The sequence below is a fragment of the Spermophilus citellus genome, assembly GCF_964194105.1.
Source record: "Spermophilus citellus genome assembly, chromosome: 1".
Classification (NCBI taxonomy): Eukaryota; Metazoa; Chordata; class Mammalia; order Rodentia; family Sciuridae; genus Spermophilus; species Spermophilus citellus.
In genome coordinates, this window is record NC_138182.1 from 73,959,852 (window position 1) to 73,976,723 (window position 16,872).

The following is a 16,872-nucleotide window of genomic DNA, read 5'->3' on the forward strand; positions in this document are numbered from 1 at the left end:
TTGGAGCTGGGGTGGTGCTGGGGGTGGGTTAAGTTGGACTGGGGCCAGGACAGGGGAGCAAGGGGCGGGGGCTGGGCGAGTGGAGGGAGGCCTTGGGAGGGGCCTCGATGGGTCCGGGATGGGGGTCAGCCCGGCCAGAGCACCACTTGGTGGTAGCCGCAGGTAACTGAAGTGGCCCTGCAGTGGGGGAAGGTCCCGGCAGCCTAGCGCCCACCTGAGGAGGGCTGAGCCGTGACTCCCACCCGGTACCCATGGGCGTCAGGGTACAGTGAGGCCCTGGCAGCTCCTGGTGAGAAGGCCTGTGTGGGGTGTGAGAGGGGGACCCTCCCTGGTGGGCCTCCCCACAGCCCTGTCCCCCGCCAGTCCTGAGAAAAGCTCGAAAATCCCAGTGAGGGTCCTTTGAAGCCAAGGTCCCTGACACAAACGCGTCTGAGCAGCAGCCCCAGCCAGGAGCAGCCACACGGAGACCTGGCAGGTCGGGTGGGTCCGGGAGGGGACGTTAGGGGGAACCAGGAAGTCCACGTGAAATCGTGACCGTGACAAAGCGAGTGAAGAGATACTGCTTCCAGAGGGCGTCTCCGACGAGAACCCAGTGCCACCCTCAACGACGTCCCCCTCTCCTGGCTGGGATGGGACTGCTGCCCTGGGCGGGACCCGGGATGCAGCTGTACAAAGGCCCTTCCCACCGCTGGCCACCTGCAGCTGCCCCAGGCTGGGGCGCCATCAGACCGACTGGAGGCGCCTTGCTGAAGCCCCGAGAATCCTGCCACCACCCCTCATGAGGGAACCCAACCAGAGCCTACCGGGGCGACCTTCCTGGTACATTTCACCAGCACCAGGTGGGGCTGTTCTGTGAAAGGCCAGTTTCATTATTTGAGTTACACCATTCCATAGTCCAATAATCAAAACTGGGAAAGTAGAGCCCTAGAGATGGTGTTGGATTCCAGCCCCCGAGCCTCTGCGCTGTGGCATACAGTCAAGTCTCCAACTAGGTGGTGCCCACCTGCGATCCCAGCTACTGGGAGGCCAAGGGCGGAGGACGCAAGTTCGAGGCAAGCCTGGGCCACGTAGAAAGACCTGTCTCAGGCCAGGCACAGGGGCGCAGGCCTGTAATCCCAGCAGCTCTGGAGCCTGAGGCAGGGGGATGGCGAGTTCAAAGCCAACCTCAGCAAAAGCGAGGCCCTAAGCAACTCAGTGAGACCCTGTCTCTAAATACAGAATAGGGCTGGGGATGTGGCTCCGTGGTTGAGTGCCCCTGAGTTCAATCCCCAGTGCCCCCCAAAAAATAAAAAATTAAAAGGACTGGGGATCAGTAGAATAAACCGGACAAAACTTTCCTATGTTCATATATGAATACACATTGTGTACAGCGAGAATGGGAAGTTATACTCCAGTACGTATAATAAGTCAAAATATGGGCTGGGCTGGGGCTCAGCGGTAGAGCGCTTGCCTAACATGTGCGAGGCCTTGGGTTTGATCCTCAGCACCACATGAAAGTAAAATAAAGATATTGTGTCCATCTGCAACTAGAAAATAAAATATTTATAAATAATAAGTCAAAATACACTCTACTGTCATGCATATCTGGAAAGAACAAGTAAAAAATAATTTTACTCAGTGGTACAGCACCCCTGGTTCAATACCCAGCAAAAACCAAACACACATAAACTAAGTCTCTCTTGTCTATTTCTTTTTCTTTTTAAGCCCTGAGTATTTGTCTTTTTTTTAATTGATTTGAAAGTGCTCTTTATGTAGTAAAGACACTAAGACATGTAGTCCTGACATCCGTGTCACCAATACTTCCTTCAGCTTGTCAGCCCTTTAATGTCTTGTTTAAATGGACGTATGCCTCGTGTTGCTCTTCGCTCCCATGGTTTCCACCCTTCCTGTCAGATGGAAGAAGCTTCTCTCCACCCCGAGGTAATGGGCGCACTCACCTTGGGTCAGCTTGGGTCAGAGACCCGTCTCAGCGCCCTTCCCGCTGCGCTTGCCTGCTCTGTGCTGCATCGGGCTATCTGGTGCAGTTTTCCCCAAGAATGAGAGAATCACATGCTAAGATAAAAGTGTCCTTGTTGATTTGATTGGAATTGCATTTGCTGTCTAGTTAGTTAAGAAATAACCTGTGTTTTGAGAAGCTAAGTCCAGGACTGTGGTATTTCCTTCTTCTTTTATAAAAACGTGAGTGCTTGGCCTGGTGAGGCTTGGGGCTGAGGGCAGGATGGCTTGAGTCCAGGAGTTTAAGACCAGTCTGAGCAACATAGTGCCTTAGACACATCCCAGGGATTCAGGAGGCTGAGAGAGGAGGATGCCAAGTTTGAGGCCAGCCTCACCAACTTAGTGAGACTCTGATTCAAGATAAAATAAAAGCCAAGCACAGTGGCACAAACCTGTAATCCCAGTGGCTTGGGAGGCTGAGGCAGGAGGATCACAAGTTCAAAGCCAGTCTCAACAGTGGCGAGACACTAAGCAACTCAGTGAGACCCTGTCTCTAAATACAATTCCAAATAGGGCTGGGGTGTGGCTCAGTGGTGAGTGCCCCTGAGTTCAATCCCCAGTACCAGGAAGAGAGAGAGGGAGAGGGAGAGGGAGGGAGAGAGAGAGAGGGAGAGGGAGAGATAGAAGGGTTGGGTTGTAGTTTGGTGCCAAAGTCTGCCTGGGTTCAATCCCAGTACTTCAGGAAAAAGAAAAAGAGCCCTGCAGATTTCTTTTTATCTTTATTCCTAGTTATTCTGTTTTGATTGGCATTATAATATTTTCCTATTTTTTTTTCCTTTTTTTAGTACTTATTTTTCGTTTTAGGTGGACACAATATCTTTATTTTACGTTTATGTGGTACTGAGTTTCGAATCCAGTGCCTCATGCATGGTAGGCGAGCGCTCTACCACTGAGCCACAACCCAACCCTTATTTCCTATTTTTAACCTGAAGTTAGTATACATGTTGTTGACGTTCACACCCTACTTTGTGTACAGATTAAGGTGCCCGTCGCGAGAGAAGAGGCCAACCTGGCCTCCTCCCTGCCTCCTCCCTGGCCTCCACCCTGGCCTCCACCCTGCCTCCTCTCTGCCTGCTCCCTGCCTGCTCCCTGCCTGCTCCCTGCCTGCTCCCTGCCTGCTCCCTGCCTGTTCCCTGCTTCCTCTCTGCCTGTTCCCTGCCTCCTCTCTGCCTGCTCCCTGCCTGCTCCCTGCCTGTTCCCTGCTTCCTCTCTGCCTGCTCCCTGCCTCCTCTCTGCCTGTTCCCTGCCTCCTCTCTGCCTGCTCCCTGCCTCCTCTCTGCCTGTTCCCTGCCTCCTCTCTGCCTGCTCCCTGCCTCCTCTCTGCCTGTTCCCTGCCTCCTCTCTGCCTGTTCCCTGCCTCCTCTCTGCCTGCTCCCTGCCTGCTCCCTGCCTGTTCCCTGCCTCCTCTCTGCCTGCTCCCTGCCTGCTCCCTGCCTGCTCCCTGCCTGTTCCCTGCTTCCTCTCTGCCTGTTCCCTGCCTCCTCTCTGCCTGCTCCCTGCCTGTTCCCTGCCTCCTCTCTGCCTGCTCCCTGCCTGCTCCCTGCCTGTTCCCTGCTTCCTCTCTGCCTGTTCCCTGCCTCCTCTCTGCCTGCTCCCTGCCTGTTCCCTGCCTCCTCTCTGCCTGCTCCCTGCCTGCTCCCTGCCTGTTCCCTGCTTCCTCTCTGCCTGTTCCCTGCCTCCTCTCTGCCTGCTCCCTGCCTGTTCCCTGCCTCCTCTCTGCCTGCTCCCTGCCTGCTCCCTGCCTGTTCCCTGCTTCCTCTCTGCCTGTTCCCTGCCTCCTCTCTGCCTGCTCCCTGCCTGCTCCCTGCCTGCTCCCTGCCTGCTCCCAGGGGTGTTTTGGTGCTTTCCACCCCAACCCTCAGGACCTCAGGGCCTTCCCTTCCAGCCTTGAAGCCCTTCTTTGTTTTCCTGTCTTCATGGGACAAGAGCAGGTGGGACCTCCCGTCCCTTCATGCTGTCCCCTCTCCCCCAGGTGAGGAAATGGAGGCTCTCATTGTAGCCCACCTGCTCTGGGGCCTCTCAGAAGACCTGAGGCCCCATCCCACGGAGGCCTCGTCCCATGGAGGCCCCGTCCCATGGAGGCCCCGGGCGTGTGCCGGCTGTGGTCTGGGTCACGAGGCCTCCTCCCCACGGCCTTGGAGGCTTCCAGTCCTGCCGTTAGGGCTGGCGGAAACCCCCACAGGGGAGTGGAAAGTCCAGAATTCTACAGGGGCCGCTTGCTGACCCCCACCGGAGGCCAGGTGGCACCTGCCCACTAAAATAGGCTCCAGGCCCGGCCGCCGCACCTGCAGGGGCCAGGGCTTCCCAGAGAGCCAAGGCAGACTGGACTTGCGGCAGTTTCCAGTTCTCCTGTCTGCTCCTCTGGCTGGGGCGTCCTCACCTGGGAGGGAAACTCCACCAGGCTGAAGGGTGGCCTTGGGGGTGCTGGTGCTCGCCGGGGGCCGGGCTGAGCCCGCCGAGTCCCGTGGTGCCTTCCTGTGTGAGGTCTGGGGCCCATGGGCCCAGGGATCCCATTAGTGAGCTTCGCTGTGGCCAGACCTGGGCACACACTCCAGGAAGTGAGCAGAAAGTCCCAGATGGGCAGGAGTCACAGGCCACGGGGGTCTGAGTGGCCTCAGCGCATGCTGGAACCCTTTAACCCAGTGTGCCCAGAGGAGAGGGCAGGAAAGGCCAGCAGGCAGCAGCCTCCGCCCCGGCTGGGGAGGAGAACCTGGCTCTCGGAGGGGCAGCCCAGGTGGGCCACGGCCAAGCGTCCCCGGGTGTCTGCGGCAGGCACAGTGCAGGGTGTCACCCAGCTCCACACCACAACCCAGAGCACTGGCCTTGGGCTCAGAGCCCTGAGGTGGGCGGCAAAGGGCCTGTTCCCAGCCCAGACTCCGGAAGGTTCTCTGGCTCCAGCCCTCCCTCCCTCCTTCCTTCCTCCTCCTTCCTCCTTCCACCTTCTTCCTCCCTCCCTCCCTCCTTCCTCCCTCCCTCCCTCCTTCCTCCATCCTCCCTCCCTCTTTCCTCCCTCCTCCCTCCCTCCCTTTCTCCCTCCTTCCTTCCTCCTCCTTCCTCCTCCTCCCTTCCTTCCTCCCTCCCCCTCCCTCCCTCCTCCCTCCCTCCTCCCTCCCTCCTCCCTCCCTCCCTCCTCCCTCCCTCCCCCTCCCTCCTCCCTCCCTCCTCCCTTCCTCCCTCCCTCACTCCTCCTCCCTCTCTCCCTCCTTCCTCCTCCTCCCTCCCTCCTTCCTCCTCCTCCCTCCTCCTCCCTCCCTCCTCCCTCCCTCCCTCACTCCTCCTCCCTCCCTCCCTCCCTCACTCCTCCTCCCTCTCTCCCTCCTTCCTCCTCCTCCCTCCCTCCTTCCTTCCTCATCCCTCCTCCCTCCCTCACTCACTCCTCCTCCCTCTCTCCCTCCCTCCCTCCTTCCTCCCTCCTCCCTTCCTCCTTTGTTCTCTCCCTTCACTGAGGACAGGAAACATCTTCTAACTTGCTGAGGTTCACTGACGTCAAACCTGTGATCCTCTGGACCCAGCCTCCCAGTCGCTGGGATTGCAGGAGGGTGGCCTGTGTCCACCCTCTTGTTTCTTCAGGATTGCTGCTCAGAGAAGGAGTGGACTATGCCCAGAGTCACCCCAGGGAGGGTGAAGCTCAAAAGCCCATCCCACTCCTCCATCAAACTGGGGCCCTCCACCTGATCCCCACAGCCCCAGATCTGGAACACTGAGGAGGAACCCTCCATCAAGTGTGCAGGTCCCCCAGGGGCCAGTGCCCCCATCTAGCACCAACCCCTGTGGACGTTTCTCATTAGTGCCACTTGGAGGTGCCACCATGTCTGGCCAGCTCAGAAGAGGCTAGGGGCACTGTCCTGACTTCTCACCCAGGACAGAAGGGGGAAGCCGGAGCCCTCCCCTGAGCTCCTCTGCTGCACCGGGCCCCAAGGCAGTAGCCCTGGGGGTCAGTAGGTCCAGGGCTTGGCCTGCAGCTCTCCAGGGAGAGGAGGAGGCGGGGCAGGCTGGCTGCCTAGGGCACCTTCCCTTATCACAGGCCAATTTGCAATCCTTGCAGCAAAAGCCCCTGCCCTGATTGGCTCCTGGGCAGTGGCCTTTGCCCTTCCCAGGGTGGGCCAGTATAACAGAGCCCCTGGGCCGGGCCTGCCAGGCTCTCTGGAGCTGGCAGCTCTCCCTGCCTGACCACAGGGGCTTCTCGGCAGGGAGCGCAGGCGGGGCACGCAGACGCCTCTGACAGCCCAGGAGCTCAGAGGGACTCCAAGGCAGAGGGACCCTGAAGTGGAGGGACACTGTGGTGGGGAGCGGGGCTGCCAGCCTCCCAGCCCTGGGACCCCCACCCAGCCCTATGGCCTGCGAGACTCGGGCTGCTGGGGACTCGGCGCTGCGCCGCCTCCTGAGACTGTACCGCACCGAGATTGCCGTCGCTGTGGACAGCGCCTTTCCGCTGCTGCATGCGCTGGCCGACCATGACGTGGTCCCTGAGGACAAGTTCCAGGTGGGCCCCGCCCACAGGCCAGCGGATGACCCCAGGACTAGTGCCCAGGATCGCTGTCCTAGCCCTCCCAGCCTCCCCTTCCCCTGCCCACAAGCCAGGTGTGGACCCGGCCACAGCCCTCCTGCCACCTCCCCCAGGAGCCGGGAGCTCTCCAGGACTAGGTGCAGGTGGCCCTGCCTCTCACCCTGCATGCCCCCGTACCACCATCCCCGGGAACCGGGGGAGGGGCCCAGGGGACCAGGCCTCCTGCAGTCCGTGGCTGCCTCCCAGCTTGGTGGGAGAAGCCACCACTCAGAGGCCCCACCTGGCTGTTGCTGCAGGAGACCCTTTGTCTGAAGGAGAAGGAGGGCTGCTCCCAGGCCTTCCACGCCCTCCTGTCCTGGCTCCTGACCCAGGACGCTGCGGCCATCCTGGACTTCTGGAGGGTTCTCTTCAAGGACTACAACCTAGAGCGCTATGGTCGACTGCGGCCCATTCTGGACAGCTTCCCCAAAGGTGTGCCCGGCCCTGGGCTGGGCTCCTGGTTGGGTTCAGCCTTGTTGGGGGATTGGGGCAGCTGGTGTGAGGTGGAAGGTGTGTGTCGGGGCATCTGGGGAGGCCCCTGGTGACCCCCCAGGACTCTTGGATTCTAAGAGGCAAAGGGCAGAGGACTTGTCCACCTTGCTCTGAGGATGTCCAGTCCTATCCTCCATACCAAGGAAAGGCTCTAAGGCCCTGCTCCTGCCCATGAGCTGCAGATGTGGACCTCAGCCAGCCCCGGAAGGGGAGGAAGCCTCCTGCGAGCCCCAAAGTCTCAGTACTGCCACCCAGACCCCCCGCCAAGAGGAAGGCCCCGGAGGAGCCTCGAGCCGCCCCATCAGCAGCCCTGACCCCAAGGGGCACCTCCAGCCCAGGTATCCAGTGGGAGATGGCCATGGTCACAGTCTCCCCTAGGAGTCCCACCCCCCTCCCTTTCTGGCTCCAGGGTGTCTGTCCCACCTGCCTGGGCACAGAAGCAGCCTGTCCAGGCTGCAGAGGCCTCTGGGTACTGAGAGCGATACCCTGGACAGGTCTGTCTGAGTTTTTAAGTGGTAAAGGGGCAGGAGGGTCCCATTTTCCTTTCTACTGCTGAGGAAACCAGAGCCCAGTACCACGAAGGAGCCCACAGGGAGTCAGGGCCAGCACCTGACTCCACCTGCTGCCCTCCCACCTGGCCACCAGCATTGTCCCCCCCGCCCCTGTGGAAGCCCCCTGTCCCCAGCTCTCCCTTCCAGGTTCCCACGTGAAAGCCAAGCCAAAGAAGGCAGAGGGCCACGTGGAGCCACAGCGCCTCCCGCTGGGGAACGGTGAGAAGGCCAGGCCCAGGGAGCTGGGGACACAGGGAGCTGGGAACACAGGAGCTGGGGACACAGGGAGCCGGGGACACAGGGAGCCGGGGACACAGGAGCTGGGGACACAGGGAGCCGGGGACACAGGGAGCCGGGGACACAGGGAGCTGGGGACACAGGGGGCAGGGGACACAGGGAGCCGGGGACACAGGGAGCTGGGGACACAGGAGCTGGGGACACAGGAGCTGGGGACACAGGGGGCAGGGGACACAGGGAGCTGGGGACACAGGAGCTGGGGACACAGGAGCTGGGGACACAGGGAGCTGGGGATACAGGGGGCCGGGGGCCGGGGCTGGATGGAAGGGCTCACACCCGTGGAGGGCTGACTTGGGAGCAGGGCCAGGCTGGCCTGACTTCTCGCCCCACGGGCCAACCTGTGCAGGCACATGTCGAGAGAGGGGATGCCTGGGGTTTTAGTGTGACCTCCAGGGACTCCACACTGTCCTGCACTGGGACCTCTTCAGCCCCCTCTGCCCTCCTGTGATCCCGGCCCCAAGGCCCAGGCCATGTGTGAGGGAAGCATCCTGCTCCTCACTGGCGCAGCCTACACTGCTCTCCCACTGCCCAGGACACCGGCCCACAGACGCCCTGTGCTCAGAGCTGCCCAGGACGGAGTGGGGCTCAGGAGCCATCTTCCCAGGCGACAACCCCCATTTGGGTGGTCCCTTCCCCAGGAATTCAGACCCTGTCTGCTTCAGTCCAGAGAACTGTGGCTGTGTCCTCTGGGGACGCCCCAGGAGCCCACGGGGCCGTGGAGGGGATCCTCATCCAGCAGGTGTTTGGGTCAGGTAGACGCACGGGGTGGGGAGAGGGTGGCAATGGGGACCCTCCCCTCTGCTCCCTGGTGGTCCCAGAGTGGAGGCAGCCAGCTTCCTGCACTGGCTCCGTGGGCTTTGGAGGGGCTGAGACACTGAACTTCCCTGAGTGGGAGGGACTTCTGCCCAGCCAGCGGTCCAGGCCACCCCAGCACAGGATGCCCGTCGCCCCAGGTCACCTGCTCTCCACAGATGGGACGGCTGGGACACAGGTCACACCCTCTGTTTACCCCACTCTCCACTGGGGATGGCCTGCAGCCTCTTGTCCTGCTGCCCCCGGTTCCATCCCTGCTCTGGTGCCCCCGGTGACGAGGTGTCCAGTCCCCCCCCCCACCCTGGCCAGGCCCTTCTCCTGAGCCCCAGGAAGCTAGCCAGTGACCTACCTACCAGGCAGCCAGTCTCTGACTATCGGGAGCCAGTGTGTCTTCTGACCAGGACCCAGCAGGGCCTACTGGTGGCAGACCACCAGCCATTGCATCATCCACTCCACTGTCCCTGCCACAGAGTTCTCTCTGAGCTGGACACGGACTACACCAAGGATGGCCAGAGTGGGCCTGGGAGCAGATGCCAGCCCTGGTCTCCCCATCAGGGGTGGTCCCCAGGGCCCTGTACGAGTGAGCTAGGGCTGCTACCATGACCGCCAGACTGGTGGCCTCAACAGACCCCCAGGGGAGGTGTGGGAAGGGCCATACCCTCTGCAGGCTCTGGGAGGTCCCTCCTGTCTGGGGCTGCCCGTACTCCTGGGCTGTGGTGGCCTCACCCCAGGTTTTGCCTGTCTCACATGGCCTCTCCACACCAGTCATTGGGTTTAGGGTCCAGGGTGACCTCATGTTATCAATTACATCTACAAAGACCCTATTTCCAGATGGGGTTCTATTGTGAGGTTCTGGGGGCGAGTGGATTTGGGGTCCTGTCCAGTGTGGCACAGTGCCTGGCACCTGGACCTGCCTTGGCTGGGATGGGAGGGGGGTGACAGAGGGGCAGCAAGTCACAGCTCTGCAGCCCGTCTCTGCCACACACCCCACCCCAGTAGTGGCTGGGGCTGTGGGAGGCTGTGAGCCCAGGACAGCTGGCATCTCCTCCCAGGGGGCTCCAAGAAGTGCATCCAGGTTGGGGGGGAGTTTTACACTCCCAGCAAGTTTGAAGACCCTGGCGGAGGTGGCAAGAGCAAGACGCGCAGCGGTGGGGGTCTGAAGCCTCTGGTCCGAGCCAAGGGAGCCCAGGGCGCTGTCCCAGTAAGCACTGCCTTGACCCCCTGAGGAAGGCTGGGCCCTGGGGAGGCTGGGGTGGAACCCCTCCCCCTCCCCACCTGGCAACTGTGCTGCCCTGGGGCCTGGGCTCTGCTAGGAAGCTGGGGGCTGCTGTCAAGACGCACCTGGTGCCAGTGGCCACAGGTGCCCCTTAGTGCCCAGGGTCCCTCCACTTGGCCCTCTTCTCCCTTGCAGGGTGGAGGTGAGCAGAGGATTATCCAGCAAGACAGGATCCCAGTCCTTCCAGCCCTCCCGGGTGAGCCCCAACTGCACCAGGTAACGCCCTAGGCCGTGAGAGGAGACCACCTCCCCTGGCCCCAGGCAGGTCTTTCTGAGGCCTCTGCGCTTGTCCTGGGCACTTAGGTGCCTGAAGCACAGAGGCCAGAGCTCCTGCCCAGGCCAAGCCTCTCCTCCCCCTGCCCCTCCCCTTCCCGGCTGCATGTTTTTCTGATAAAACACAAGTTTCAAATGAGTCTGAAAAGTGAGATCCTCTTGGACTTTTTAAATCAGTGTTGGTCCAGGCTGAGTGAGCGTCTCTCGGCTAGGGGGTGGCGGGGACTGCTGCCAGGCAGAGCTGGAGGATCCTCAGGGATGTCCAGCTGTCCTTGGCTCCCAGCACTACCTCTTGGTGAGGTGGACAGTGTCTGCCATCCTTGGTTACAAATCCCAGCACTTGGTTCCAGGCGCTCTGCTGGCCTTGGGCACCCAGGGTGGATAGTCCTGTCCTGCTCTGTAGCAGTGTCCTGGCTGTCCCATGCCATGAATATTGCCTTGAGTGTGAAGGTCACTGCAGGACCCGCTTGGTGGCCTGGTGCTCCTGGAGGATGTGCTGTCCCGACTCCTGGCTACAGGATGCTCACTACCCAGGCAGAGGCCCGGGAGGGTGGAGGCCCAGGGGAGGGAGCAGCAGGTGCCTGGGGCTGATAGGAGACTCCTGGGGGCCCCTCCTCAGGGGCTGCCTGAGGGTGGAGTACAGGCCAGGGGGCCACCAGGAACCCAGGGGCCACGAGTGAAAGGGCTTCTTCTATGAGGGATGGCCTGGCAGGTCTGTGTCAGAGCTAGAACCCTAGAGGTGGACAGGCTGTGGGCTAGCAAGAAGGCTGGGAGGGCCCTGGGAGTCCAGGTCCCCGGAGATGAGGCGCTGCAGGAGGGGCCATTGCAGGGGAGGGGCTCTCGGGGAGGGTGCCCCCTCCAGGGTCTGCATGGTTCACTCTTGCCTGCGCCAGAAGAACGAGGACGAGTGTGCCGTGTGCCGGGACGGCGGGGAGCTGATCTGCTGTGACGGCTGCCCCCGGGCCTTCCACCTGGCCTGCCTGTCCCCTCCACTGCGGGAAATTCCCAGGTGAGCGCGTTGCCTGGCATCATGGAGGCTGCCATCCACTGACCCTGAATGAGAAGACACCCAGAAGACTCTGGATCCAAGGGGGGAGTTGAGGCCCTTCTGGGGGGCTTTGGTTCAGGGGCTGGCTGTGAGCGGGGCCTGGGTTCTCACCCCAGGTCACCTGCCTCCTTGCTTGTCCACATAGTTTACCCAGGTCCACAGGACCCCTGAGGGCAGCAATGCCCCAAGCACAGAGGCCCAAGGCAAAGGTGGCCATCCCATGCCCTCTGGCCTTAGGGACATCCACCCCCTTCCTAGGCACCCCAGAGTCCTGCTCCCAGGTGGGCTGGGGGACACAGAGGCCACAGAGCCCCAGTCCCCAAGGGCTGACACCACCTCCAAGGGCTGGGGTCACTGACCATGCCGTGAGACCCTGACCTCGGTGGGGTGTGAAGCCTTCTCAGTCCACGTCTGAGCAGGGCAGTCTGTGGGAGGGGTGGCCGAGGGGACCCAGACCCGTTCTGCCCTGTGCTCCCGCTGGGTCTCATCTCTCTGAGCCCCTCTGACTCTGGAAGGAAGGTCCAGCCAGGCCCTCCCTCCACCCCTCTGGTGCTCACATTCTTCCTCTCCCCTTTGCCCTGACCGTCACCTAGTCCTGGGCATCATTCCCTTGTGGAAACGTGGGTGGACCAGCTGAGGGGGGCCCACCAGCTGAGCACCCTGTGACAGACAGGCACAGACCACTGCAGGGTACTGGGCACTGGAAAGTATGGGGGTTCATCTGAGAAGCACTCGTAGGGCACCCTGACCACGCTGGCCAAGGCTGTCCCACTAGGGGTCAATATCCCACGTCTGGGCTCTCCTGCTCTACTTCCCCACCTAGAAAAGGACATGGTGGCTTGCAGAGGGCCAGGCCTCCCTTGCCTGTGGATCTGGGAGTCCATCTATAGTCTCTGCTTTGTCTTGCATGCTTCTGACTGGTGGCCACATGAGCAGCGGCACCTGGAGATGCGCATGCTGCCTCCAGGGGAGAGTCCAGCAGGGCCTGCCCCAGGCTGAGGAGCCCCGGCCCCCAGAGCCACCTGCAGAGCCCACGGTATGCCCAGGCCTGCCCCCAGGCTGGGTGACCTTCCTGTGTCCTGCCCCTCTGGAGTCCTACCTCCTGGCCACCCCTGCGTTGGGCCTGCCCCAGGGTAGAACTGTGCCCATCCCCTGCCTGATCAACTTGACCCTGTAGTCGGAACTCTCCATGAACATCCTGCAGGGTCCAGGGCATGGGAAACTACCCTTACCCTGCTCTGACGGGGGGCCTCAGCTCTGTCCCCCAGCACCCTTGGGGCTTCACTGTGACCACTGATAACACTCTCCAAAGGTGCTCGGAGCCTTCTGTTGCAGCAAAGTCCTAAGGCTATGACCGTGCCCTGTGCATGCCCAGTGTTTTCTCTGGGGCCCTAAGGCTACGGGGCACCCTGTTCTCAGGTGGGGAAAGGGCCAAAGACCTTGTGGAGGGCCCCGGAACCGGGACTTGCATCCAGGTCTCTACATCCCAGAACCCATTATGGGGTTCTTCCCACCACGTCACCCCTTCCCCAGGCCCAAGTTCCAAGGTCCCTCTGGTCACTGACTCCAGGAGGGGCTGAGCAATGTCTTGCAGCCCCTTGGAGTGCTGACTCTGGGGTTCCAGGCCCCCCTGGGACTGCGGCCAGCAGGAGAGGAGGTGAGAGGCCTGCCCAGGGAGCCACTCCCTGCTGTGGACACCACTTTCGCCCACACACACCTGCTTGCCCCGACTCCCATAGTCACCCTGCCAGTGCTGGACCCTCCTGCCCTGTGCCCCTCCCTGATGAGTGCCAACCCAGAGGGGCAGCAGGTGAGTGAGGGGGCAGCACTGGGGGCAGGGCACTGTCTTGGGGGGGGGGGCTAGGAACCTTCAGGGCCCTCGGGTGAACCTGAAATAGGAGAGCCGATTATGCCAACAGTGAAGCCAACCCTCCACACCTGAGAGAACTGGAGTAGGAATCAGAGGGGTTCAGGGTTTGGGGAGGAAGGAGGAAGCAGAGCGGCTAGGGGAGGACGATGGAGGAGGCTGCTGGGATGTGGAAGAGGGGGTACAGCAGGGGCGACACATTCCCTGCTTCCAAACACCCAACCGGGGAGCCGGGGCATCACCACCTTGAGCCCTCTGAAGGCAAGACAGTAAGGACCCCATGGCTTCTCCCCGCCGCAGCCCCTCTGGCACCCCCCCCCCCAGGGGCTCTGGGCCAGCTCAGGGGCTCTGTGTCTGCAGGGCACAGCCTGAAGGTGCTGAGGTGTTCCTGCGCTCTGGGGACTTGGGAGCCATCGAACTCACTATCTTCCAGCTGCCTCTCGCAGCCTTGCAGTTTCCCTTGGGTGCCCCGGTCCCCTGGGGACTGACCTGCCATCTAACCCTGAGGTGGTCCCGAGGCAGGGTGCGGAGGGCCCGGGTTCCCAGCCACCCCGCTCTATCGCTCTTGTGCAGGGTCCCGCGCTCGGCGCGCGGTGCGGAGTATGCGGGGACGGGACCGACGCGCTTCGGTGCGCGCACTGCGCCGCCGCCTTCCACTGGCGCTGCCACTTTCCGGCTGGGGCCGCCGGGCCGGGGTGAGTTGGCGTGAGTGGCGCGGCCGGCCGGACGCGAGGGTTGGGGAGGGAGGGCCGGTGTCCCCACCGCAGAGGGCGCTCCGGATCCCACCCAGGCCTCTCCGCCCCTCCGCCAGCACCCGCCTGCACTGCAAATCCTGCTCCGGAGACCCAGGCCCCGCCGCCGCCGCCGCCGGGGAGGGAGCGCCAGCCCCCAGCCCCGCCTGCCCGCCCGCTGGGCGGGCCAAGGTCAGTGGGTACCGGGGCGGGTCTGGGGGGGCGGTACCTTGCGGGGAGCGCATCTCAGCGGAGACTGTACCCACTGACCGTGTGTTAAGTTATTTTCATAAAGTATTTTTCATATAAATCGACTCTTTTGATAATTTAAATCTACTTAAAAAGGAAACGTCCTAAAAAATAGCAATTTTGAAGTCCTTGGATGCAGAGCTCGCCCATGGGCCTGAGGAGCCCCCGGACAGAGGGAGGAGGTCGTGGGTTGGGGCTGAAACAGGCCGCGAATCCGGTGCTGACCCCGGTCCTCCACGGAATCAGAACGTGGGGCCTTTTGTAGCCAGGGCGCTCAGAGGGCACAGTACCCGAGGTCCCAGCCAGCAGCTCTTTCTTCCAGTCCCCATGCCCCGCGTGATGTCAGACGCGCAAGGAGGCCTACACAGGAGCCTGCAGTGCTTCTGCCTCTGACCAGACACCTGGGGCATCAGAGCAGGACTGCCCTGACCCCCAGGGGCTCCAGTGGAACCCCGGCCTGGGCCAGCTCCCTGCTGTTTTACAAGTCTCTCCTGTCCCACGGGTGGGTGCTGGTGTATTCAGGGACACCACAGAGCCTGCTGGGCCCTTGCTTCCTGGTCCTCTCCCACAGGGGAAAGCAGCAGCACCCACAGTCCCCAGGCAGACCCCTGGGTTGCTCCTGCTCCACCACCCAGGGCCAGCCCCACCTCTGGGGCCTGTATGCCCAGACCAGACCAGACAGTGTGGAAGACCTGAGATTCAGCGATTTTGAGCTACAAACCCAGCAATTTCATGTGATTCAGCATCATGTGGGGCCCTCTCCTGCCCCACCCATAAGCCTGGGGATGGCTGGGGCCTCATCCCCGCGGGCCTGGCATGCTCGTAGGCCACTGACCGGCTGGCGCCAGACCCCACCTTCTCTCTCTGGGCCTTGGGTCTCCTGGCCACTTCTCAAAGTCCCAGAGGCCTGTGGAACCCTTGGGGGCAGGCAGCCCTGAGCTCACTTCTGCCCACCCTGCCGCATGCTGCTGCCCCAAGGGTTCAGCATTAGAATATGCTCTTGTGCCCGCCGGCGGCAGCGCCCCAGGCCCCCAGGCCTGCCAACTCTCTGAGGAAGCCTGTTTCTGTGTTCCCAGCAAAGCTGCAGGGTGGGGTTGACTCTTCCCTCTCTCGGTTCCAGGCGGGAGATGACTCTGCAGGTCAGGAGCCAGTTCTACACAGGGATGACCTGGAGTCCCTCCTGAGTGAGGTAATGGTCACCTGGCCTGGGAGATGCCCACTCCTCCTCCACTGCCCCCACCTCAGCCAGGACCTCAGTCCCCACGTGGGCAGTAGGAGCACTGCAGGCAACAGGGCTCCTCAGAGGGGAGGTCAGGGCCGTCCCTGCCCCTGCAGCTGCTCCTCCAGGAGGGTGCTGGCCCTGCCATGCCCACACAAGAGCCCCAGGGCTGCCACCCCACACTGAGCCCCTCCCACTTCCAGCAGGCACACTAGGTCATCAGAGCCAGGACCCCAGAGGCCCAGGGCCCACGGGCTCTCAGCACCAGCTCACAGTGCTGCAGCCCACCCTGTTCCCCAGGGGCACTGGGGTAGGTTGGACCCAGCGCCTCTGTCCCTCTCTCTCCCCTCAGCCCACTGCTTCCTAGGAGGAGCAGGTAGGTTTCCTGGGAAGAGCATCTGTTTTTCAGGTGCCTCATTGTTTTACAGGAGGACAAAGTCCTCTAGTTGCTCCCACGCCACAAGTGGCCAACCTGGCCTCCTCAGTGTCAGCCTGCTCCTTCAGGTTTCCACCACCCACCTGCCCTGTGTGGTGGGTCAGATACAGGCAGACCCCCAACACTGCAGATGTCTGGAGACTCCAGGTCCTGAGAGGGACAGGTGACTCAGGCCCTGGATGAGGGAGTCATAGTTCTGAGGCGGGGCAGGTATTTGGGTCACTGGAGGCCTCCCCGGACTCCCCAGTCCTGTTGGAGCATCAGACCCCTGAGCGGAATGAGGAGGGACTGGCCCCGCCTCACCACAGGGAAGAAGCCACCCAAGAGGCAGAAGAGCCGTGGAGGCCCTGCTCTGAGCTCAGCGAGGAGCACTGGACAAGGAGTCTCCTGCTGCGGGCAGTGGTCCTCCTCCCTCCCCTTGACCCCAGGGTCAGAGGGTGTGACTCGGGTGGGGCGGGGCGGGCAGTCCTCTCTGAGGACCCACCAGGGCCTGTTGTCTTGCAGCACTCTTTCGAGGGCATCTTGCAGTGGGCCATACAGAGCATGTCCCGCCCGCTGGCCGAGGCGCCCCCGTTCTCCTGATCCAGGGAGGCCCAGGACCCCGACACCACGTGGCGGATGATCTGAGCCTGCACTCACACCGTGGGGCTCTTCTCAGAGGACAGAGGGGCACATGTGCAGGCCGGGCTGGGGCCAAGAAGAACTGGAGAGCTCCAAGTGCTGGCCGTGCTGGCCTATGGGGGACACAAGACCATCACGTGTCCTGAAATTAAAACCGCTTCTGTGGGGCTTGGAGGTGCTGCCCTGCCTTGGTTTGTGGGGTGGATTCCTGCTCCTGCAGTGCGGGCCCTGCGGCTGGAAAGTCCCAGCAGAAGCCCACAGGGAAGGGAACAGCTCCTGTGTCCCTGCAGCAACGTCAGGCCCTGTGTGGCCCCCAAGGCCCGTGGGGCCCGTCACACCTCTACCTCACCCCCAGCACCCTCCCGGTGCCCCAGGCCTCCCTCCTAAACTCGGATGGCCAAGCTCAGAGCAGCCGGGGAGGTGGTGTGTGTGTGTGTGTGTGTGTGTGGCGCTGCTCT

The 16,872-nt window shown here is 62.2% G+C and overlaps 1 protein-coding gene across 1 annotated transcript; it reads left to right on the forward strand.

Annotated features, from left to right (window-relative positions):
- Positions 1-6,328: 6,328 nt before the first annotated feature.
- LOC308653509 (autoimmune regulator-like) lies at positions 6,329-16,436 on the forward strand (the record flags this gene model as incomplete). Its single annotated transcript, XM_081302072.1, has 14 exons — positions 6,329-6,478; positions 6,799-6,973; positions 7,216-7,371; positions 7,732-7,803; positions 8,520-8,633; positions 9,747-9,895; positions 10,106-10,186; positions 11,137-11,252; positions 12,228-12,327; positions 12,916-13,101; positions 13,732-13,853; positions 13,970-14,081; positions 15,259-15,327; positions 16,298-16,436. 14 exons carry the CDS (start codon positions 6,329-6,331, stop codon positions 16,373-16,375), a joined length of 1,680 nt encoding a protein of 559 aa, XP_081158198.1. The 3' UTR covers positions 16,376-16,436.
- Between the last annotated feature and the right edge of the window lie 436 nt (positions 16,437-16,872).